Source organism: Postia placenta (assembly GCF_002117355.1).
Source record: "Postia placenta MAD-698-R-SB12 unplaced genomic scaffold POSPLAscaffold_23, whole genome shotgun sequence".
Classification (NCBI taxonomy): Eukaryota; Fungi; Basidiomycota; class Agaricomycetes; order Polyporales; family Adustoporiaceae; genus Rhodonia; species Rhodonia placenta.
Genome location: NW_020169854.1, coordinates 186,219 through 207,234, shown reverse-complemented (window position 1 = coordinate 207,234; position 21,016 = coordinate 186,219). Strand labels below are relative to the sequence as shown.

General features: G+C 52.9%; 8 protein-coding genes across 8 annotated transcripts; 5 read left to right on the top strand and 3 right to left on the bottom strand.

The window, feature by feature from the left end:
- Positions 1-152: 152 nt before the first annotated feature.
- On the bottom strand, positions 153-1,395 carry POSPLADRAFT_1186618 (hypothetical protein). Its single transcript, XM_024489233.1, has 6 exons — positions 1,353-1,395; positions 974-1,033; positions 729-924; positions 527-676; positions 403-472; positions 153-346 (listed from the first exon to the last, which is right to left on the bottom strand). The coding sequence occupies exons 2-6, from the start codon at positions 1,017-1,019 to the stop codon at positions 332-334; spliced, it is 477 nt and encodes a 158-aa protein (XP_024333242.1). The 5' UTR covers positions 1,020-1,033; positions 1,353-1,395; the 3' UTR covers positions 153-331.
- A 434-nt stretch (positions 1,396-1,829) lies between these two features.
- Positions 1,830-2,914, top strand: POSPLADRAFT_1186617 (hypothetical protein; the record flags this gene model as incomplete). Its single annotated transcript, XM_024489232.1, has 2 exons — positions 1,830-2,041; positions 2,101-2,914. The coding sequence occupies 2 exons, from the start codon at positions 1,830-1,832 to the stop codon at positions 2,912-2,914; spliced, it is 1,026 nt and encodes a 341-aa protein (XP_024333241.1).
- Positions 2,915-3,475: 561 nt separating this feature from the next.
- Positions 3,476-4,697, top strand: POSPLADRAFT_1041959 (hypothetical protein). The gene is made up of 2 exons (XM_024478007.1): positions 3,476-4,500; positions 4,556-4,697. Exon 1 carries the CDS (start codon positions 3,513-3,515, stop codon positions 4,314-4,316), a length of 804 nt encoding a protein of 267 aa, XP_024333240.1. The 5' UTR covers positions 3,476-3,512; the 3' UTR covers positions 4,317-4,500; positions 4,556-4,697.
- POSPLADRAFT_1062605 (hypothetical protein) lies at positions 4,560-6,188 on the bottom strand (the record flags this gene model as incomplete). The annotated part of the gene is made up of 1 exon (XM_024481536.1): positions 4,560-6,188. One exon carries the CDS (start codon positions 6,186-6,188, stop codon positions 4,560-4,562), a length of 1,629 nt encoding a protein of 542 aa, XP_024333239.1.
- Positions 6,189-7,658: 1,470 nt separating this feature from the next.
- Positions 7,659-9,196, bottom strand: POSPLADRAFT_1159917 (hypothetical protein; the record flags this gene model as incomplete). Its single annotated transcript, XM_024487477.1, has 7 exons — positions 7,659-7,824; positions 7,879-8,044; positions 8,098-8,357; positions 8,406-8,473; positions 8,532-8,560; positions 8,617-8,817; positions 8,875-9,196. The coding sequence occupies 7 exons, from the start codon at positions 9,194-9,196 to the stop codon at positions 7,659-7,661; spliced, it is 1,212 nt and encodes a 403-aa protein (XP_024333238.1).
- Positions 9,197-10,507: 1,311 nt separating this feature from the next.
- POSPLADRAFT_1175176 (hypothetical protein) lies at positions 10,508-11,776 on the top strand. Its single transcript, XM_024488331.1, has 7 exons — positions 10,508-10,545; positions 10,601-10,653; positions 10,707-10,927; positions 10,984-11,115; positions 11,169-11,290; positions 11,345-11,486; positions 11,537-11,776. The coding sequence occupies exons 1-7, from the start codon at positions 10,525-10,527 to the stop codon at positions 11,620-11,622; spliced, it is 777 nt and encodes a 258-aa protein (XP_024333237.1). The 5' UTR covers positions 10,508-10,524; the 3' UTR covers positions 11,623-11,776.
- A 2,030-nt stretch (positions 11,777-13,806) lies between these two features.
- Positions 13,807-14,909, top strand: POSPLADRAFT_1041956 (hypothetical protein). Its single transcript, XM_024478006.1, has one exon. The coding sequence runs from the start codon at positions 13,849-13,851 to the stop codon at positions 14,791-14,793; it is 945 nt and encodes a 314-aa protein (XP_024333236.1). The 5' UTR covers positions 13,807-13,848; the 3' UTR covers positions 14,794-14,909.
- A 1,930-nt stretch (positions 14,910-16,839) lies between these two features.
- On the top strand, positions 16,840-20,460 carry POSPLADRAFT_1159767 (hypothetical protein; the record flags this gene model as incomplete). Its single annotated transcript, XM_024487451.1, has 12 exons — positions 16,840-16,982; positions 17,088-17,238; positions 17,273-17,899; positions 17,958-18,117; positions 18,174-18,460; positions 18,519-18,668; positions 19,158-19,188; positions 19,244-19,333; positions 19,567-19,638; positions 19,785-19,864; positions 19,930-20,020; positions 20,135-20,460. 12 exons carry the CDS (start codon positions 16,840-16,842, stop codon positions 20,458-20,460), a joined length of 2,208 nt encoding a protein of 735 aa, XP_024333235.1.
- Positions 20,461-21,016: the final 556 nt, after the last annotated feature.

The following is a 21,016-nucleotide window of genomic DNA, read 5'->3' as shown; positions in this document are numbered from 1 at the left end:
TCGCTGGTAACCACAGCCACAATGCAAGGCCGTGCGAAGTTCCATGCGGACGAGACAGATCATCTCAGTGGTAACTGTCCATCACGTTGCGGCATGACATATTCAATTTCTCGGCGGTTTCGCGGTCTTATTTCAGGTCTCGGCTACATTCCACTCGAAACAGACGTTCATTCAGAGCGAGAAAGCATGGCTTGCTTTGCAATAGGCATGGAGAACGCATACATGACATGAGCGGATCGACAGGATGCGGTGCGAAGTGGCAGGAGCGCTGTAGGGCGCGTGAAAAGAAGGCGCGGGCAGATGACGGTGTCCTATAATCCAATCCGCACGACTAGATGAAGCCAATCTATCCAACGAACGTCATTCACGTATCAGAAGAAGTAAGATATGGGTTCGGCGAACCTTGTTTGCGACATCCAGCGCGTCGTGGTCCGGAGTCAAGCGCACATATGCCTTTTTCTTGCCGTCGGGGCTGCAGCAAAAACGTCAGACTTGTATGCACATCATCTTTAATGGTCGCACCCACCGGATCAGAGTGTTGATCTTTGCCGCCTGAACGTCGTACAGCTTCTTCACCGCGTCCTTGATTTGACGCTTGTTCGCCCGGAGGTCAACAATGAAAACGAGGGTGTTGTTCTCCTCGATCTTCTTCATTGCCGATTCCGTGTTCAATGGTCTGAACAGTCTGGTCAAAATGCAAACTAGCGACAAGCCAGGTCAACACTCACGAGACAATCGTCCGGAACTGGTCCATCCGCGGTACATGGGGAATAGACTTGCGCGGGTACTTGGGGTCACGGGCGAGGCGGAGGGTCTTGGGGCGGCGGAACGAGACGGAGTAGCGCACTTTGCGCGCGATGTGCGAGTTCGTGCCGGCAAGTGCGGCCTTCCTCGCGGCCTTGGCCTTGGCCTCCTTCGCCGATGCTGCGAGAGAGTGAGCCTAATCCGCCTGATGGAGAGGCGGGGAACGTACCCTTGGCGGGCTCCTTGCGGGTCTTTGTGGTCTTCGTAGGGGCCATTGATGCTGACTTGTCTGTCAGATACAGTCCGTCAGCGTATGTCCGGAAGGCCAGAGTTCGCAAGCCGAGAATGTTGAACGACCCCTGCACTCTGTACGCAAATCGGACCACAGTCCACCCGCCAATGCGGAAATACACTACTGAGACCAGACCTGCGCACTCCTTGCGAAACACAAATCGCAGAGGCGAATCTTCCAAGCCTGGGCGTCATCCGCCAAACTACCACTCCATCCAGCCTTTGCACCCCATTTGCTCCCGCTGTGGCCGTCCGAACAGCATCCATACGTCCAATAGCCTACCATACCAGCATAAAGACAGCAATAAGATACTCACCTTGACGAATGCCGCCCTGTGTCGTGTGGATGGAGGAGGATGGTGGAGATTTTGGGTGATCGGGACTTGCCGAGTTAGGAAGAGCGTTAGGCGCCGATAACCTTCCCTGTTTTGAGACTTTGCACCTTCGCCTGGTGACTGTTGCGTCGACTTGACGAGCTCTTTGCTTTTACTCTCGGTCTTTGATAATGTAAAGCAATGTTGCGGAAATATGCTGTGCTAAGGACATGCCCTGAGCCCCTGAAACAAAGGTCTCACCGCTCGACTCCTCAAATCAAAGTGGATATGCAATGGACCTCAAGCTTACCCCAACGTCTGACAGGCCGCAGCATGCAGTTGACTGTTGATTGTGGATACACACTCCTCCTGAGCAGACCGGCTTCAATCAAAAATGGAGGCCGCTCTGACAGGATGACGTCGTCAAACTTGACCGCCGCGCCGTTATAAACTTACCGCCTGCGTAGCCCCTTGACAAAAATGTGTCGCTGGTTTGCCTACCTATCGGATTCAGAGCCCTGTCTGCTCGAAGATGTCCTCATCGTCCCCCAGCACTCGCTGTCGAAGCAGGTGCACGACCGCTATCTGCCGTATCTCTCGCACTTTGAGCCCGACTCGACCAAGAAACTGACGAGGGCCGAGATCGGCTCCCGTAACAGCCCCTACAACATGGACGGCCTTGGTGTCGGGTGGTATGTCAATCACGGCTTACAGGCTGCGGTTCACACTAAGGGAAGGGGAACGCATGCAGGTATTCGACCGCCCGCGCCGAATACGGCGAGTGCGACGGACCGCACGCGGCGCTGTACAAAGTCCTGCGCCAGCCCATGTCCGACCCCATCTACCAGTCGATCTGCGCCAACACCGCCACCACCGCCGTCTTTGCGCATATCCGCGCCGCGAGCGGCGACACCGCGATCACGGAATACAACTGCCACCCGTTTCAGTTCGGCCGCTGGCTGTTCATGCACAACGGCTCCGTCGCGCATTTCAGCGAGATTCAGCGGGACGTATTGATGACCATCTCAGACCAGGCGCTGAAGCTGGTGAAAGGCACGACGGATTCGGAGCATCTTGCGGCGTTGTTCTTCACGTACCTCGAGCAAAGCAGGGGCGATGCCGCCTGGTCTACCTCACAACCGCTCGAGGACGTGAAGGCCGCAATGGAACAAACCATCATGAAGGTGCTGTCGATTCAACGGAACGTTATCGGACGGACGGGTGGGGAGGTTGCGGCATCTAGTTTGAACTGTGCTGTGACCGATGGCACGCAGCTCTTCGCCACTCGGTTCCGTAACCACCCAACGGAGCATCCACCCTCGCTCTATTTTTCCACCAGAGCTGGTCCTACGCTCAATAGGAAGTATCCTGGGCACCCGGATAAGGCGGTCGACGGCACAGAGGACGTCAACAAGGAGGGGAGCGGGCATGGTGCCCATATCATCGTGGCCAGCGAGCCAATTACATACAGAGATGAAGATTGGGAGCTCATCGAGAAGAACACCTGCCTGATGGTCAGTCGCGACATGACAGTGAGGCAGGTGCCACTAGGGGTTGCATTTTGACGAATCTACATTTCTGGATGATGATATCGCGTCGAGCCTCTGACGTCTGTCTTCTGTGTATTGCACACCATTTCGTACTTGTGTTAGTCGCCATCCCTTGGCGGTAAGAGCCAAGCGCGTGCTTTCCGCGTTCACCTGGTTAGATGTGTCTATCTGACCCACATGAAGCGCGCTTGATCCGAAGATGTATTCCACCGGAGAATGGCATGAACCGAAACTTTGATGCGAGCTGACTGACATTCGCCGAAAACATACATCGTATCACCTGTCGTTCTGACTACGTTGTGCACATTCACCTAGAACTAAGTGGCTGACTACGTACGCACTGAACAGACAATGTCGCCAATCAAGTAAATTATCATGTAGTGCGCGCCAGAATTTGCTAACAAAGAGCCGATCGCGGTCGATGTAAACGCATATCTTGCATCTCCGTTAGTCCTCGGCCTAGGCTAACATAGCCGCATGAAATTTGCCATTCTGTGTAATGGGCCCGGTGACTCGGTCATTCATGATCGCGCACATAAATACCCCGCGATCAATGCACTATAGCAAGAGAGAAACATCGCGTCTAAAGGCTCTTCACCCCTGCGACGATACCATGTCATTCGTAAACAACTACACACCTCCCGCCGGACCCAATCTCCCAATTCTTCCGGAATCCGAGATGTACGGGCCCGATCCGTATGATGTCAACTTCGCGTTCCCCCTCCATCTCGGTAGTCTGGAAAGCGAGCGCGTTCGCTTGACGCCGTTCATCCCTGCCATCCACGCCGGGGCCTACTGGGAGGGCATCGAGCCGCATCTCACGGAGATCTTCCGCTACTTCCCCATCACCATGCCCGCCACCCTCGCCGAGTTCCTCTCCTACATCGAGAAGTATTACCGTTCCAACCCCGAGTTCATCATGTTCGCCATCATCGACAAGACACGCCGCGACGAAACCCGGCCGGAGCTAGGCGGCAGCGTGGCAGGCGTCATCGCGCTCCTACGCGCCTCCGTAGCCCAACTCATGGCAGAGATCGGATATGTCGTGATCCTGCCCGACTTCCAGCGAACGCACGTTGCGTCCAACGCCGTTGGGATTCTGTTGGAGTACTGTCTGCAGCTGCCGACCGCGTCTCCGCCCGGACTTGGGCTGAGGCGGGTGCATTGGACGGTCCATCCCGATAATACAGCGTCCAAACGGTTGGCACAGAGGCTTGGATTTAAGCACGAAGGAGTCCTGCGGTGGACGTGGGTGTTGCCGCAGTCGCGGTCTAGTGAAGGGAATCCTCCTCGTGAAGGCGACTCGTACGCGCCTCGCGGCGGTCTAGATACCGTGTACATGGGCCATTGCTGGGATGATTGGGAGAACGGAGGAAGGGAAATGACCCAACGAGCGATCGATCGTCAAATGGTATAGGGAACTGGGAGCCTATAGAGGCATTTTACAGATGTCACGACGGCTTCTAACTCCAATGTGAAATGTTGCGTGATAAGGTCCATGATTCAGTAGCTGGTTCGAGGCGGTATGTTCGACAACTTTGTGTTAAGAATTCGGGCGGAACGCTCCTATTTGGTGAAGCGACAAAGGTGCAGCGAAACCCCTGGGCCATCTGGAACTTTAGCGACGACACCAATAGAACACATCCATCTGCTTACCCGATCAAGGATCTAGCCAAGGCGTTTGAGGCATTTGAGGCGTTTGAGGAGGATCCTTTCGAAGACGGTACTCTATCCATTCATAACCATTCTCCGTGCGTGGCAGCTCGTCCTCGCCGGAGAATTTGCCCGGCCCCCAGGGCATGTCTATTATGTACTCCACAACGACCGATTGGATTGGGCATCCGAGTCCTTGTCTTGCATGCCTGATTTTGGCCAGAGCCTCGACATTTATTGTTTCGGTAACAAGGTATAGGTGTAGGGTTTTTAGATGGGGACAGAAGACCGATGCACCATCTCCAGTATATGATAACGCCTCCGCGAAGGCATAGAGGTACTGGTTGACGTAAGTATTGTGGTATGTGCTCTCGCACAAGAAAATCGTTGTGACGGACGGAAGTGCGCCCAAAATCACCGGATAGCCTCCCAGTCGATCTGGATTTACGCACTCGCTCAACCAAAGCTCTTGGACGTGGTCCAGCTGCCACGTCATCCACAAGGAGGCCAGCCAATCGAAGCAAATATCGCATGACTCTGTAAAAGCATCTGGCAACCATTCAACAAAGTCAACACGAATACCGCCTGAGGACTTGCCAGTAGCGGTGACAACAATATTGCGGTCCTCCTCGTCTGTGGATAGGAATATGTGCGCAAGATCAACTCGGGACGCCGGCATGCGAGCGGGTATATGTAAGAACGGGCAGGTGGGCATATGGATATGCACTGTTGCATCATCCATAGCAATGATATGGTCGATCAGCCAAGTCGCTAATGCAGGACAAATCCATCCAACGACGAGTGTGCGCAAGGCTGCCAAGGCGACACGTGGAGGATCCTCAGCTTCTGGGATAGGAGCTGTCAAGCGGGTAAGGACTAGCTCTTGCAATGCTGGGCATTTATATAGTAATTTCAATAGATCTGGCAGTCCCCATCGGGGTGTACGGTCGGGGATGGGAGAGATGCAGAGATGCGTAAGGGAGAGGAACTGATTACTCGGGAGACAGATGCAGATTTGCCAGGTCAGGATCCGAAGCCGGGGTGCTTGACCGCGCCATAGCAGGATTGTGTTGGGATTGTGTGAATGGCGAGATCTCCTTAAGCTGACTGTGAACACGGTGGGATGGAATGTCGCATATTCCAGGGATGCAGCAGGAAAGTCAGACAGGCGCCTGATGGTCTCGGTTTTCTCGTCTATGCAAGTCAGATGCAACTCCCGGATGCGAGCGCTGTCATTCTGACATATGGATTGCACGGAAGGGTGAAGACATTGCATGGCAAAAATGTTGAGAGGGACGCTGGCAGCTCTCTCGAGGACCATCATACCAGCGGTGAGTATCCTCAGTGGAGCACCCGCGGTGATCGATAGGTCCGAGAAGGCGGGCCCTGAAAGACCACCAGTGCCGTCGATGGAACTCCATAACAGAGGTGTCTGCAATGCAAGATCGCGCCACAGCTTGCATACGTGCGCGAGTGGCACCAGTTCTTGCGTCTTCCTGACCCGCGAGCAGCCTGTCCACCAGAATGGCCATACGAAGACTTTGTGACCTTCGAAGGGCGACATACACAGCCAAAATATGCGTGCCAATAGTTCCGGAGGGATCTCGTTGATTGGACAAACGCTTGTAGGCTCCATAGTGGACGGCACGTTTAGCTACACGATAGGGCGTATTCTCATGCATGACGTTGGACATATAACATGATAGCTTACCTCAACCACTTCAACAGCGTGACGATCAGCAGCGATTCAAGACAGTAACAGCAGTACTAGTACTATAACTCAGAGTGAAGCGTTGAGCCGCCCTAGAACGCTGGCGGTCTGCATCAAGGTACGGTAAAATGGGCCAGGCTAAATAGCCAATAGCGCTAATCAAGCGGTAAATTTCATGTGGGATATCCACGACTAATACGAGGACCAACGCCAGGACACGTTTGTAGTCACCGACTCCCTCATCAGCCTCAACGTGCTGTTTCTGGAGGAAATTCTGGTGAAGTACCGCGTCGAGACAAAAGTAGAGTAAAACACATATTAAAGGCCAGTGGTAGTGACAGACCCTTGACTGGAATGATCGGTAGTGACTACTTTACCGTCAGATAGTAGGGCTATTTCATAGGTTAGTCTACGTTCTTACATTGGTTCATTTGACCTCTCGCACAGGCCTGAGCTAATTATCCGGTTAAGCAGCCCGCCGTATATCGACGACGATCATCAAACACTGGGGGCAACCCAAAATTTCCGCTCTCCAAACATTGCCCAGAAATCCAACGAAGTGTAGGAAATAAAAATTGAATACCTGACTCCCGAACATCGCAAGAAAGTCATAAATAAGTGCCGGATATTCGGAGCTCCGGATATGGCAGCAAATATATTACATAATCGTTCCTCGAATATGAGCCACAATATTCGTTGAATATTCTGCATCAACACATTGTACTAATAAATATGATAAACAGGGAATATTCATGGACCGGTTACATTGTGAAAAATTGTCAGCACCTACAGCACGAATATTCCCCAGATATGTAATCAACAATTGAAGCTTCGGATGGTGTAAGGCATGAAAACCATATTCCATGCCGATCTGCCAACCAGAAATGGCATATACCGAGTGATTGATCTGTTTCAGCCAATATTTGAAGGATATCCGTGCTCTGAGTATTAGTAATAACTTACAATGTATTTGGTCCGCAATTATTCCTCAGTTACTGTATTTATCGGTACAATGTTTTGGTGCAGAACATTCGACGGATATTATAGTCTATAATCGAGTGACAATTATGTAATATATTCGCTGCCATATCCGGGGCTCCGAATATACAGCGTTTATTTATGGCTTTCTTTTGATATTCGGAAGTCAAGTATTTGACTTTTATTTCCTACACTTCGTTGGATACCCAAATGATATTCGGAGAGCGGACATCTTGGATTGCCCCCAGTGAAATTCGACAAAGCGCACCGATACCTCCGTTTGGAAGTTGCACTTACACTCATAGAATACAGATACCGCTACCTATAAGGATACGTACAAGGGCAGGAATATCTCCCTTGTGCGCACTGCTATGGGTTCAATATGAAACAGTTGTCGTGCCGCATGTGCAAAAAAAGTCAGTCATATCCTACCCTGCCGCTTACTACCCCAAACGCGGGCCCGCCCTTGCCAAACATCGCACGAACATCAGCCGCAAGTTCCTCAGGCTTCTCATGAGCGGCGAAGTGCCCTCCGCTCTGATGCTCCGACTCAAATACGACGTTGCCTATCGTGCGAGCCCACCTATAGGTCCACATGCGTCAGGGGCGTCCACTCGAGTCGAACGAAGACACTCACGTCTTCGGCGGAACTATTATCTCTTTAGGGAAGAAGGACAGTCCGCAAGGGATCGTGCTCGTAGGGATTTTGGGGTGCTCGTTACTAACGACGGTCTCATAATAGATCCGCACAGAGGCGGCGGGACCAGGCTTGGAAAACCAGTAGACGGAGATCCACGTCAGCACTTCCGCACGCGTGTTAGCCCACCAGATGTCAGGAATGCGTGCAATGTCGCACCTTCGTCGTCCTCCCAGGGGTACCCGTCAGTCCACTGCACGAGCTTCTCGTATATCCATGCCAGCAACGCGACCGGTGAGTCCGCGAGTGCGTACCCGAGCGTCTGCGGCTGCGTCTTCTGCTCATGGGAGTACCCGCAGCCCTTCGTGAGGAACCACTGCGTGCGCTCGATGCCAGCACGCTCAGCGGCGGTATACGGCGTGACAGCGTGCGCGAAGAACTGCTGGGGGTTCTTCCACAGCGAAGGGGGCACCTGGACGCTGTAATCGCGTGAGGGACCAGGCGACGAGGCCAACAAGGGGACCTACTTGGGAAAATTTGTGTGGAATGCCTTCACACTTTGGTTTCCATACGTGGATGCAAGCCTACGGGCAATCTGGATGTATAAATAGACTGAGCACATTCCGCGATGATCGTATCTCTGGCAGCCTTACGAAGGAGCCCCAGTCGCCTCCTTGTACCACTACACATGGTCGTGAGACTTCGCGGAAGAGCGTGTCTCTTGTCCATATTACGTACCGTACTCGTTGTAGCCCAGAGCGAGCATCAAGTTGTTGCAGGTTTCTACATACTTCGCGCCATTGAAGCCAGGTTTGGCTGGTGCATCCGAGAATCCAAAGCACGGAAGGCTGAGTGCAACGACGTGAAAACTAGGGTGGTCCGGCGAGGCGGCCGTGAGCAAAGGCAAGAGTTTCTCAACCTCGAGGAAGTGCCCCGGCCCTAAGAAGTATACACGTCACTAGAGACAACAGAGCCGGAACCGAACTGATACGTTACATCCGTGGACGAAGAGCAGAGGGATGGCATTCTTCACCGTGCTCTTTTGATGTACATAATGAATGTTGAGCTCTCCGAAGCCTTCCACTTCAACCTGTCTGGTAAATTGCGGTAGTTTGTTGACCGTAGCTTCCGCCGCGCGCCAGTCGAAACCATTTTGCCAGCGAGCGAGAAGGCGCTTCACGTCTGCCAGGGGTACGCCGTAGTCCCAGCCAGCCCCGTCGACCTCATCCGGCAGCCGCGCAAGCTCAAGCTTTCTCTGCAGTGCCTCGAGTTCAGCATCGGAGACCGAGAGTGTGAATGGCTGTTCGCTGTCACCCATCCTTCGTGTTGGCAGAAAAGTGTAGGATACCGAGACTGGGTTCACGAAGCACACTATACATCTGCAAATGGCATTCTCAGCTCGTAGAAATACCTGATCTATGTCGTTCTTGGTAGATCACGCGCCCTATGTAGACCTCCATAGGCATCAGTAGCAATCGCATTCCTACGCGCATGAATACACATGTACCCATTGATCGCATTACTCGTTATGGTACTGCACCTGCGAAGTGTGATTTTGTCTCAGGAACACCCTTTTCTACATAGTACTCACGAGAAATAACTCTCTACATAGTCATCAGTAGGTCCTGTAGCCATAGTCTTCTTATCGAGTATTCCAATCGATGGTATCATACAGGAGGAAGCTCCAATAGCATGTGCATGGTTTGTGGATATGTAATTTAGCCAATAATCGAGAATACAGGCATGTGGTCGACAGCGCGGGCAATAAAGGGCTTCCTACGGCTCGGATGCCTCCTTGTTCCTTTCCCCAAGTCCACCACCATCAGGCGACATGCTACAGACTCGGAACACCAGTGTCAGGAGGTAAGTCGTGGATTGCTGTATTCAATTGGCCACCACTTAGAGTATCTATGTCACTGTGCAGTGGGGTGCGTGCTTGGTGCGAGGTACCAGTAAGTGCAAATTTCGTCGCAGTCGCACATTACATTTTGCTCATATTTGCCTTGTACCTAGGGAGAACTGTGCGCCGCGGCGGAGGGAACCACACGCCGCAGCCTGCGCATTTTGTGAACCGCATAGAGTAGCGCTACCTTGTAGTCTTTGTATGCGGAGCACATATTGTACTTTTAGTCTCCAAAAGCTTGCAATTGAGATTGTTATCAGTGGAATTTCAAACCTAGAGCTATGCATTTGAGCATTTCCTCATGCGATCAATATGACTATATTTGGGGTATGGTGGAGGGGGTCGGCCCCTACCACAGCCTCCAATGCTACCATCCTCGCGCACTACGGGACTACAGTTACTCCCGTCCTCGCGCACTCCGGGACTATATAGGTCGACACGAGATTCTGGATTACTACAAAGTGCTATATAATTGGTAGGAAGACTCTGTGCCTCGCGGTCCTACAGAGGCTACCTAGACCTATGTAGGTTTGTGCATTTTTCCTGATGTATACTCTCATTATGAGCTCGAGCTTCTAGTTCGAGCCAACAAGTCAAATGATTGGCGGCGTGGCGCTTTCCCATCACCAAGCAGATTATCACATGATGGACATTGCGTCATCGCGTCATCGCTGGTGGCGTCGCCCAAGACTTTGCATCGCGGCCCAAATGGCCTCTGCGCATCATCTCACCCGCAAACCATCATGTCGATCTACACAGTGCAGGTATGCAGCACACACACCCTCAAATCACCCGCACCATCTCATGCGGACCGCACAGGTATCTGGCATCTCCCCGTCGACGACGGAGGAGCACTTGAGCGAGTTCTTCTCGTGAGCGGAAACTTGATGCTCACGTTCGCGCAGGATGGCTTACGATGTGGCAGATTTTGCGGCAAGATCGAAAAGCTAGACTACTCTCCCTCCGCACAATCCGCTACTGTTCATTTCGAGAAGCCTTCGGCTGCCAAGACCGCGCTGATGCTCAACGGGGGCAACCTCGACGGCGTCAGCCTCACAGTGACGAGCGAGAGGGAACACCCAGACGAACCTCAGAATGCGCACCACGATGGCCACATTGAACAGAGCGACAAGCCGAGGGCTGCGAGTGAGTATCGCGACCGCTATCTTCTCGCTCGTGGTTATCTGATTGATGCATCGCAGTTGCAGCCGAATACCTTGCCAGAGGCTACTCTCTCTCTGACAATGTCCTCCAGCGCGCGATCGAGCTCGACAACAAGCACGGCATCTCTACGCGCTTCCTCAACTACATCCAATCGCTTGATACAACCCTAGGTGTGTTATCCTGATAATATCTCGGGGAGATCGAGCTCAAATATGGTCCACAGGCCAGAAGGCTCTCGGCCCTGACAAGACGATCTCGAGCAAGGTGCAGGAGACGATTGCAAACGCGACGCAGCAGGCGCGTACGATTGATGAGCAGAAGGGCTACTCCAAGCAGGCAAGTGACGTACGTTTCCACTTTCCATGCTACGTGTGGATACGTGCTGACTAGGATGTGCAGTACTATGCCAAGGCGATCCAGTCCCCGCTCGGTCAGAAGGTTTTCAGCTTCTACACCACGACGTCGAAGCAGGTGCTCGACATCCACGAAGAGGCTCGTCGCATTGCCGATACGCTAAAGCAGTCAGGTGCTTCTGTGCAAGGTGAGTGTCTTGCTTCGCGGATTTGGATACGATGCTGATGCTTCCGCTAGTACATACAGACGCCTCAACTGGGGTGGGAAGTGCAGCGCCGCCGATTGATCCTGCTGTACACACCACGGAGAAACCGCTGGCGTAATGTGAGATCTTCGCTAAGAGGAGCATGGAGGGATTCGGCATGAACATTCTCAGTGCGCTGGGGAATTTGGAATGGAAATGACACAACAGATGGAATGTTGAAATGATATATAATGTCAATATATAACGTCTATAAAGAGCTTTTGATACTCCGTACGCCGCTGGCTGTGGCTATGCAATCATAAGCACTGATCAGGAGTTATCAGCTGCGTCGGCCAGCTGGAAGTGGTTTTGAGTGCGATGGAGGAGTACTATAGATGGTAAGGAGTTGCTCATGACCGCATTCACAAGCCTCGGGTCCATGATACGCTGCGTTTTCTTTATGATTGCGCGTCAATCGATCCGCTGAGGTTTTCTACACACCTGTGATTATTTGCAGCTCGAGGAAACGAATGGTGCGAGGAGGCATAGATTTGCTCAAGCACGTCACAGCATGTCACGGTAGCTTTTTCAAACCCCCGGACGGGCAATGCCCGCCAGCAGCGAAGTGAGCATGGTTCTTGCAAACGTATCTGTGCAACATGCGGAGCGGAGCTGCAATGATAGTCACGCCGAGCCGCAAGAGCGAGACGATCTCGTCTACCATGCTCGTCAACATCGTACCTCAAGCGCATTTATGTAACGGACTAGTAGATAGACATCTAAATCAATAGAGGACGAGGACTAGAAGTTTCCATATTCAGGTGGGATCAGGGTCGATATTTGTGTACACTATCGTCAACTTAAATGCCTTGTCAAGCATGCTACTCTTCCCACATTTGCTCTTGCAGTTGTAGCTCAGTGATGATGCATAGCTTAAAAGACCGTTGAGGCGTCAACCGCGACGGCACGATCATGTGAGCGCGTCATAGACGCGAACGGATTGGTTCCGCTCACAGGGACTAAGCGCCTGGACCCTGATCTCATCTCTCCCTCTACCACGTTGGCCCTGCGTCCTCTTTTAAGACAGACTTAACTTGAGGCTGTCTTTAATGCTTTTGCTGCCCAGATGCGATTAAACCAAGGACACTCAACAGAACCGCTTACTGTTTCGCATCGCTTGGCGAGGTCATTCCCCAATGCGACAGGCAGGAGGGCATGTGAGCAACCCCGGCCTGCGAAGATTGATGACATACCGTTCTCAGCACTGGTCATGCTCACGCTCCTATTCGGTGCTCGCTGCTCCGCAGACAGCTCGTAGCGGTCTTGTGACATGGTCATCATGTATGCTTAGCACAGGCAGGTGATAGGCGCATGCGCCGTTTGAGAGGAGCGCTTCAACCCAGAGCCCGCTTGAGCGATTGGATACTGTTCTCCCCTGTCAGTTTTCCCTATAAGCTGTCTGGAACAGCCGGCCAACACGCTTACGCCTCGTCCAGCCCTAGCTATGCCTTGGTTATGTTGCGGGTCTTTTCCTAACGCCCTCCGATCTACCTCGACCCAGCTAGCCGAGGCCCTGCTGGCTGAAGTCATTGCAGAAGCGCCTGAAGCAAGGTACGTGCGACTCGAGCTCCGATTTTAGCCCAAGAACTAGCTAACTCACTGATTAGCATGTCCCTGGTGGGTCCGTTCCGCCGGGCGTTGTGTATCGTGGCTGAGTGTTCCTCAGCTGCAATCGCTTGATGACGTCCTCACGTCCATCCGCACCGTCGTGCGGTCCACAATCAATACACATCGGCTCCCCAACCGCCTCCCGCCCGAGCTCCTTTCGTACATCTTCCAATTTATCCCACAGCCCTGCTATGTCTCGGATCGCTATGCTCCGTTTGCGTCTTTTACGCGAACCGAAGATCTCCTACCGGTGACGCACGTCTGCCGGCACTGGCGACAAACTGCTCTGTCTACCCCACGGCTGTGGCACAGCATTAGCAGCCGCGCCCCCCGCAACGTCTCTGCGACATTTTCGCAGCGGTCCAAAGCTGTGCCGCTGTCCATCGTCGTCAGAGCCACCCCATCAGCAGACTTTTGCCAGGGAGTGATGCAGATGCACAGCGGCCGTCTTCAGGCGATTTATGCTTCCGTCAATTTCGACGATAAAATTGGTGGGCTGATGGACTTCCCTGCGCCGAATCTAGAAGTTTTACTCCTTCACTCCAATGCCTCTGCGTCCTCCACCCATCAGCCGAGGCCCATCACTTTGTGTCGCGGGGAGCTCCCTCGCCTTAAATTCCTCTCGTTGCACCAATGCCCCATCCGCCCAGCCAATGCTTTCCCGAACCTTACGCATCTCAACATATCACACCAAAGCATGGGGTCTATCGCCGGCCTTCTGAGCTTCTTCTCAAGTGCACCCAGGCTCACTCAGCTCATCCTCGTTAATCTCAGCACGTCGATGGCGAGCGTGGACACAAACGGCCCGAAAGTTACCCTCGACCACATGCGCGACCTCGCCATGGTGCACATCGCCCCTGACTTCGTTTCAGCCATCCTCTCACAGCTCATTCTTCCCGCAAACATGGCAATCCAGCTGGATCACATGCGCGTTCCCGCAGGCTCTTTCTTTCACAACCTGCCCCGCATAGCTGCGCTCGAGGCCGCCACCAAGCTCTGCGTGGAGGGCACGCGGTCTCGTTTGACCGTGACAGCAGCTGGAGCGGCCTCGGCGGTGCGTATGAAATTCGACGTCGACAGCGGCCACCCGAGTCTGCTAGACGCAGAGTGGCTATCGTCGCTCATGGCCGCGCTTCCGCTCGCTAGATGCACAGAGTTATGGTGGCTGGATGGCCTGGTGCCCTGCCCGTCCTTGGCAAGACTGACCGTGTTACGCCAGACACTTTCGAGCATGCCCGCTTTAACGGAGCTTGTCTTGTTTGACACAGTGCTCCAGGGAGTCAGATCGCTGATTGAGTCTCTGCATATATCGAGCACTCCCGCCCTCGGTCTCTCTGGCGCCCTCCTCCAGCCCGCACCTGCATTGTCAACACTCCGACTCCTGATGCTTGGCACAGTTTTACCGCCCGCGGTCGAGAAGCTTGCGGCGGACCGTGCGTACTATGGGATCCCGCTGCAGCACCTAATCCTCGAGCTCCCGCACAAGCTCCGCCTGTCCGAAGAACAGAAGGACATACTGCGCACCTTGCAGGCGCTTGTAGGATCTGTGGACATTGTATCAGGTGGTGGGATGCCGGCCATGCCACTGCCGCCCGTTTGCTATGACGCTTTCTCGTACTGGGGCTGCTCGCGAGTTTGGTAAATTGTAGAGTACGCTATCACCATGTGCTCTGACATGTGCTATTACAAGTAAGTTACCTGGAAGCTGGTCGCCGTGCCTCATAACAATGCATATAGCATGTAGAATATACTAGCGCGAATCAATGCAACAATTTGTGGATCGACCCTGCCCCGTCCATCCTGTCCTCTGGTCGCAGTATTGTAAGGCCACGATTCCACGAAGGGACTCTGATCGGTATTTGTGCTACTGGTGGGGGTGGGGGTGTAGTGTTCACATCTCAAGGGTTTTGCCACTAGTCCAGAGTATGCAATAAGATCAATGTAGCTTACTGGATCACTTAACCGTCGAGTCTCTTGTTACTGATATACCTCGGCCAGTTTCCAACACCGATCTTTCTGTCTAATCATCCGGGTTTCCTTTCTCACCTGTCCCACACGAAGCAACATGCGCAATGCGCAGTCAATACTACCTGGGCTCACATGCCCGCCCTCTATGCCGGGCGTTCGGCTCCGAATCTGATACAGAGTATGCGACAATTCCCAGCTCCTAAATCATGATGGTGTATGGCAGTATTGCACCGGCCTTGGAACGATGATAAAGCGCAGCGTCGATTCCCATCAGTGGCAGAGCAAGATTGCGTCATGTTCAGTCCTATGCAAAGTCTAATTCTTATGAAGCATTTCCCGTCTGCAATCGTCATCATTAGTAGGACTGTGCCAACAAGGGCCCGTGTTACGATCCAAGGAATTCAGAAGACACTCAAATTTCGACCGTAGTCGGCGATGAACCGAGAAATGCACCTTAATGTCTAAAAATATGGGGCTCATCTCCGCTAACTTTATCTCTACTCCGTTGTCCAGCGAAGGCACGATCGAGTGCAGATCACCGTGTAATCGATCTCATCCGTCGAGGATATGACTGCGGTTAGCCGGGGATGCGCAGCACCCGATACCGAGGTTCGATCTTGTGAGAGCATGTTAGTGGTTGATCGCAGTCTACATACGTCAACATAAACGAGATAGACAGGCAAATCAGCTGCGGCTTCACCCAAAAGTGACTCATTCTGTGTAGTCCGTTGATGCGGCTGCGAGAGCACATGTTCAAAAGGCGAGTCCGCAGCGCCATCTGAGCACGAGCAACTCGTTATAGGCTATAATATGTGCTGAGGCATTGGGGGTCTACACGAGCTCGCAGAGGGAAGCTACTAAACGGAGTTCAGTCTCTTCAGCACAGGGAAGGCGAAAGCCACAATGGTTGCGACATGACATACCATATATAGACTGTCAGAAGCTTTTGCCATACATGCACAAACAAAGGTTATGTCGTTTACTACTACGACCTGTATTTGGCATCAACAGACTCTAGCTCTGCTAGTCCAGCTATCTGGCAGTTAACTGCCACGCGACAGACAATCTCTGTGACCCGCCACATTTCTGTACTGAATGACTAGATCGGAGCAACTTAGGAATCGGTCTAGGAGACATGTTTTCGTAGACAAGCTGTGCAATCAATAAGTCTGGCCATGATCCTTCAGATTGCACACGGTCAACATGTAGCCTGTTCCGAAATCGACGGTTTCCTGCGCAGATGAACTGCGGGAGCGAATTCCCCTCACAAGTCCGTTCCGACTACCGCCATTTTGTCTAGCGACAGCTTGGCTGTTCCTTCGGCGTTCGTCAGATGTCAACCTCTCAAACTTGACCTTGCTGCGGGGATATTCGCTCGGATCCGGAGACGTGCAATAAACGAAATCGTGATGCACTGCGGTGGCCCCAGACGACCTTTGTTATAAGGCGAAGGTTCTGCAACCATTACCTTCACCTCCGCATCACGCTCGAGTTAGAATACACCCCACTCCACTCTCACTCCATGCTGTCCACTCAATCAGACGCAGGCCCCTCAGCTCACAGAAGAGCTCCCCGTAATTCATCTTGCCTTGTCTGTCGACGCCGTAAATATGTCCGTGCATGGCTGACTCCTCGTTCTTTTTGGAGTGGCTTCCAGCTCACTCCAGCATCTTTCTTTGCTCCCCCAGAAATGCGATAGTGTCAGGCCAGTTTGTGGACCATGTCGGCGTTCCGGACGACAAGGCGAATGCGAGTTCGAGGAAGGCCCTCGACCGAATCGCAAGCAAGCCCTCGAAGACCACATCAGTCAGCTCGAAGCACGGCTGCAACAATTAGAGCCGCCACAGACTTCTCCTTCAGCAGGTTCGTCTAGTTCAGCTGAAAGTACAGCTTGGAATCAGTCGCGTGCGTTGTCGCTATTAGGGGCAATCGACTACGTGTAGATCATGTATTGACAAAATATAACAGTACTAGCCACGTCGAGGACAGACAGTCCTGCGGTCGGAAGCCTAACACCCCCCAACAACCTCTCGGCGTCTTACATCATGCAAGCAGCGAACATCCTGTCCTCTCCTCTGACAAATTTATCAGAGCCTTCCCCAGCGGCTACCCAGATGTTGTAAGTGGACGGGCGGTCGAATGCGATGTATCAGCTTACGGCGACGAACAGGATCAATGCTTTTCTCTCACACGCAGATCAAGTCGGTTTCTTTCTCCATAAAGGCCGCTTCTTACAGAAGATGTCTATACCGCGTTCTCAACGGCATCCAGGGTTGCTATCGTCCGCTCTGATACACGCGGTATATCTATGGGGTGTTCGCTTCTCGCTTTCCCCCGCACTCCTCGTGTATGAACCCGTGTTCCTGTCGCGCACGACACAAGCCTTGACCGGCTCCATTGCTCACATGCCCGCGCACAATGTCACTCATACCATCCAAGCAGAGGTTCTTCTGGCCCATTACTACTTCACAAGTGGGCGTTTGCAGGATGCTCAATTCCACCGCAATGCGGCGACCAGCCTTGCACTGAGCTGTCGCCTCTATCAGCTGCGCTCCTTGGAGTCTCCAAATGTTCACTTGGACGCTGTACACGGTATGGAATTTGATTTGCCCCCAACAAATGATCCAATAGAGGAGGGGGAACGGATTCATGCATTCTGGCACGTCTACATCCTCGACAAATGCTGGGCCACCGGCCGACACTCGACGTCGCGTTTTGATGGTTCTCACGGGCCTCGGGTAGATACGCCGTGGCCGTTGGCTATGCAAGAATACGAGACTGTATGTGTGTCTCACGCACCGCATGATCGACCGCTGATACTATTTTGGGCGCTGTCAGAATGGGGCCTTAAGTGGGTCCTGGGGTCTACGTACAGTTGGGACGTTTCTCTCGGATGCTATGCAGAATCCTCTTGAGGGTTCCTCCGCTGTGGCCTTACGGGCAAAAGCAGCTGTGCTATTTGAGCGAGCCACCACACTTGCCGCTCGGTGGTCACATAGTGCGTTTTGGTGGTTTGTCGACTCCTCATCTATCTCATGCACGTATGTGAGACAGATACAAATGAAGAGCAATTTGCTGCGAGCTTTGTGGCGCTTGACTGCGTGATAGACCGTTTCCTTGGATCGCTGCTTCCGGTGGAAATGTCTATCGACAGAGATGCTGCATTACAGCTCTTGCTGTGTCATACTCTTGGTCGCGCTGCCACAATCCAACTGCACAAGAACTTCAAGCACATGGATGGACTTACTGAGAGTAAGGATGTTGTGGCTTCCAAAGCCGCGTCTGCGGCCCTTGATGGCGTCGATTTCGCTCAATTGGCTTTCGTTGATCCGATATTTGCTGTAAGCTACTTCCTCCTACACTTTCAAGCACTGTGTATACTGACGATCCACGGGCTAGATCCTGTGGTCGATTACTGCTCGAGCTCTCATCAACGAGATGGCTCGGTTACGAGCTCTGTCGATTGGGGGTGAACATGCACTTTATGTGCGCGGCGAGCATCACAAAGTCGCGACCTCGTTGACGAAAGTCACCAATGCAATGTCTATAGTGAGCTCGACCTGCCCTCTAATGGGTCAGTACAAACAGTACACATGTGGCAAAAAATGTTGACGTACTCCCAGCAGGCCAACTTGAGAAAATTCGCCTAGAGGTTGCTCAGGTTGGCCGATAGCATGATCAATGATACTCTGAGGAGGATGTACCGTCCGCTGCCTTTGCCGACAATCGAGACCTGGGGGCAGGACGTCGACTGCTCGGTATAATACGCTCACGCTGGGAATTAAACCGGAGATCACGACGAACAGAAGCTCGTAGATGTACCTGTTCCACACGTCCCGCACGATAACGCCGGCAGAAGCGCACTCTAGATGTCGTCATTGGCTACCGCCTTTTCATCAGCAAACTCGCGCCTCCGAACCAGATTGCGCAATGCACTCACCATTTCGAAATTCGGTCTAGAGCATGGCCGAAAGCGCCGGGCTCCTCGCGGTCCCTTCAATCACAGAAGAATGGACAATGAATTCTGCTTATACATAGATGTACAAATCGGTATGCAGCCGAGACGCGGGTCAGCGCCTCATGGACTACTCGATCCTATCTACGCATCTAGACGTCTTTTGCAGAAATATTATTTGAAACTAGTCATGATATTATCGTTGAGAACCATGAATACAGCGTATATACTGATCATAATTTGCAACCGCATAATGAGGGTACGTGACTACGCGTATACACATGCCACACACATTCATCTCCTATAACACATAGAGCAGTAGAGACTTTCTATGAGTGCTAGCGCATGGGCGTCGAGCGAGACGCGATTGAAGCTGGGATGACTACGTATTGCGGAGCATTATCAGCACAACGTCAATCAGCAATGCCGAAATCTAACACTCAGCAGCCATGAGAGTACATCTGAACAACCAGACAACTCGGACCCGCACAGATAGGCCTAGATCTTTGTACAAGGCCATCAGCGAGCAAGGGCCGCGTCATGCGTTCTTCGCGTTGTCGACAGGTCAACGGACACTGTATCAGCGCCAAACCTCAAGTCCATGACGAGGTTGATCGGATGAGCCGCGCGAATATCATAGCCTGCGTACTCGTGTGAGCGCCGTGCCATGCAAGTCGGAGATAACATTACAAACACTCACAGTGTCGCAGACATCAACGACGCAAAGAGAATAAACTCAACAGAGCGTCTAGCCAAGACGACCTCCTGGGCCTCTGCACATCGGCAGGTGGTTCGCCGTCGTCGATCTCCATCACGGATTCACTTGTGTACTTTTTGCCATCGTTGATATCTAAGTCAGGCACGTATGCGCACCTCCCGTCCGAATCACTGTCATACGCCGTTACAGAAGACGACGACGATATGGAAGACGCTGTCGAGAGGGAAGGTGACGATGAGATACAAGATGATAGCGATATGCCGGTTGTAGACCCCTCGTCAAAGCCTGAGTCCGTCTCAATGTCAGCGTCATCTCGATGCGGAGTCTGAGGTCTGCCAATAGCACAAAATGGAGGAGGGAAGAACGCGGTGCGCCGAATGGTCCTGCGCGGGACAGACCTCATCAAGCTAGGAGAGAAGCGACGCGCTCTCTTCGCAACGGGTGCTGAGGTGGCAGCGGGGGACCAAGGGTGTAGATTCGGATCGTTGGCGCGATGGCGTTTTCTGCTTGCTGACGCGTTCGGAGAGCACGATGTGTCTAATCTGAGTGATGGTCGTCTGGCCCTCTGTGAACTACGATCGCTGCCGGTCCCAAAGACTGTGTCGGAGCCGGACAAGGAGCTGGGGGTATCGCTGGGAGCGCGCCGCCATCTAGCATTGAAGGTATGACGAGGCACTCCAATGCACACAGGGATGAGGTGATCGACTGTCCGGAGGAACTGGCAGAGAGGAGAGCTAGAGCCACTGCTATGACTGCGATTGGACTGTCGCTGGGCGTTCGGACCTCGCCATGAGCGATAGTGGGGTAGATCTTTCCAGGAGAGGCTGAGGGGGTAGAAGTTCCGCAGGAGGAATCCTAGATGGTCTGCGCCCAGCTCACCGAAATCCCGGTGCATCTCCGAGGGCGAGAGTCCGTGTCGACGACAATAGTTACAGTCGGGGATTAGGGCATCCACAGACGGAATCGACGATCGTAGTGATGCTGGGCAATGAAAGCATTGCGCAGACGAGTATTCGCCGCAAGTCACGGAATCTTCATGCGTGAAGGTGCACAACGATTCGTGCATCCTTAGAATGGCACTATTGACGCGATGTTTGTGGTGCTCGGCTTCCTTCGAGGCCAACCAATTGCGGGCTCTCGCCAGGTTATGATGCAGCTGCATCAAGTATGTTGTCATGAAAGAGATTTGTGACCTGGATAGGATATATTGAGCGGCGTCCGGAG

Coding starts and splice junctions, on each gene's coding strand:
- POSPLADRAFT_1041956 (XM_024478006.1), top strand. CDS start 13,849: ATGGGGTCTATCGCCGGCCTTCTGAGCTTCTTCTCAAGTGCACCCAGG.
- POSPLADRAFT_1175176 (XM_024488331.1), top strand. CDS start 10,525: ATGTCGATCTACACAGTGCAG. Junction 10,654..10,706: donor CACTTGAGCGAGTTCTTCTC/GTGAGCGGAAAC, acceptor ACGATGTGGCAG/ATTTTGCGGCAAGATCGAAA. Junction 11,291..11,344: donor ACTCCAAGCAGGCAAGTGAC/GTACGTTTCCAC, acceptor TAGGATGTGCAG/TACTATGCCAAGGCGATCCA.
- POSPLADRAFT_1041959 (XM_024478007.1), top strand. CDS start 3,513: ATGTCATTCGTAAACAACTACACACCTCCCGCCGGACCCAATCTCCCA.
- POSPLADRAFT_1186618 (XM_024489233.1), bottom strand. CDS start 1,019: ATGGCCCCTACGAAGACCACAAAGACCCGCAAGGAGCCCGCCAAGG. Junction 925..973: donor CCGCAAGGAGCCCGCCAAGG/GTACGTTCCCCG, acceptor ACTCTCTCGCAG/CATCGGCGAAGGAGGCCAAG. Junction 473..526: donor AAGATCAACACTCTGATCCG/GTGGGTGCGACC, acceptor TTTTTGCTGCAG/CCCCGACGGCAAGAAAAAGG.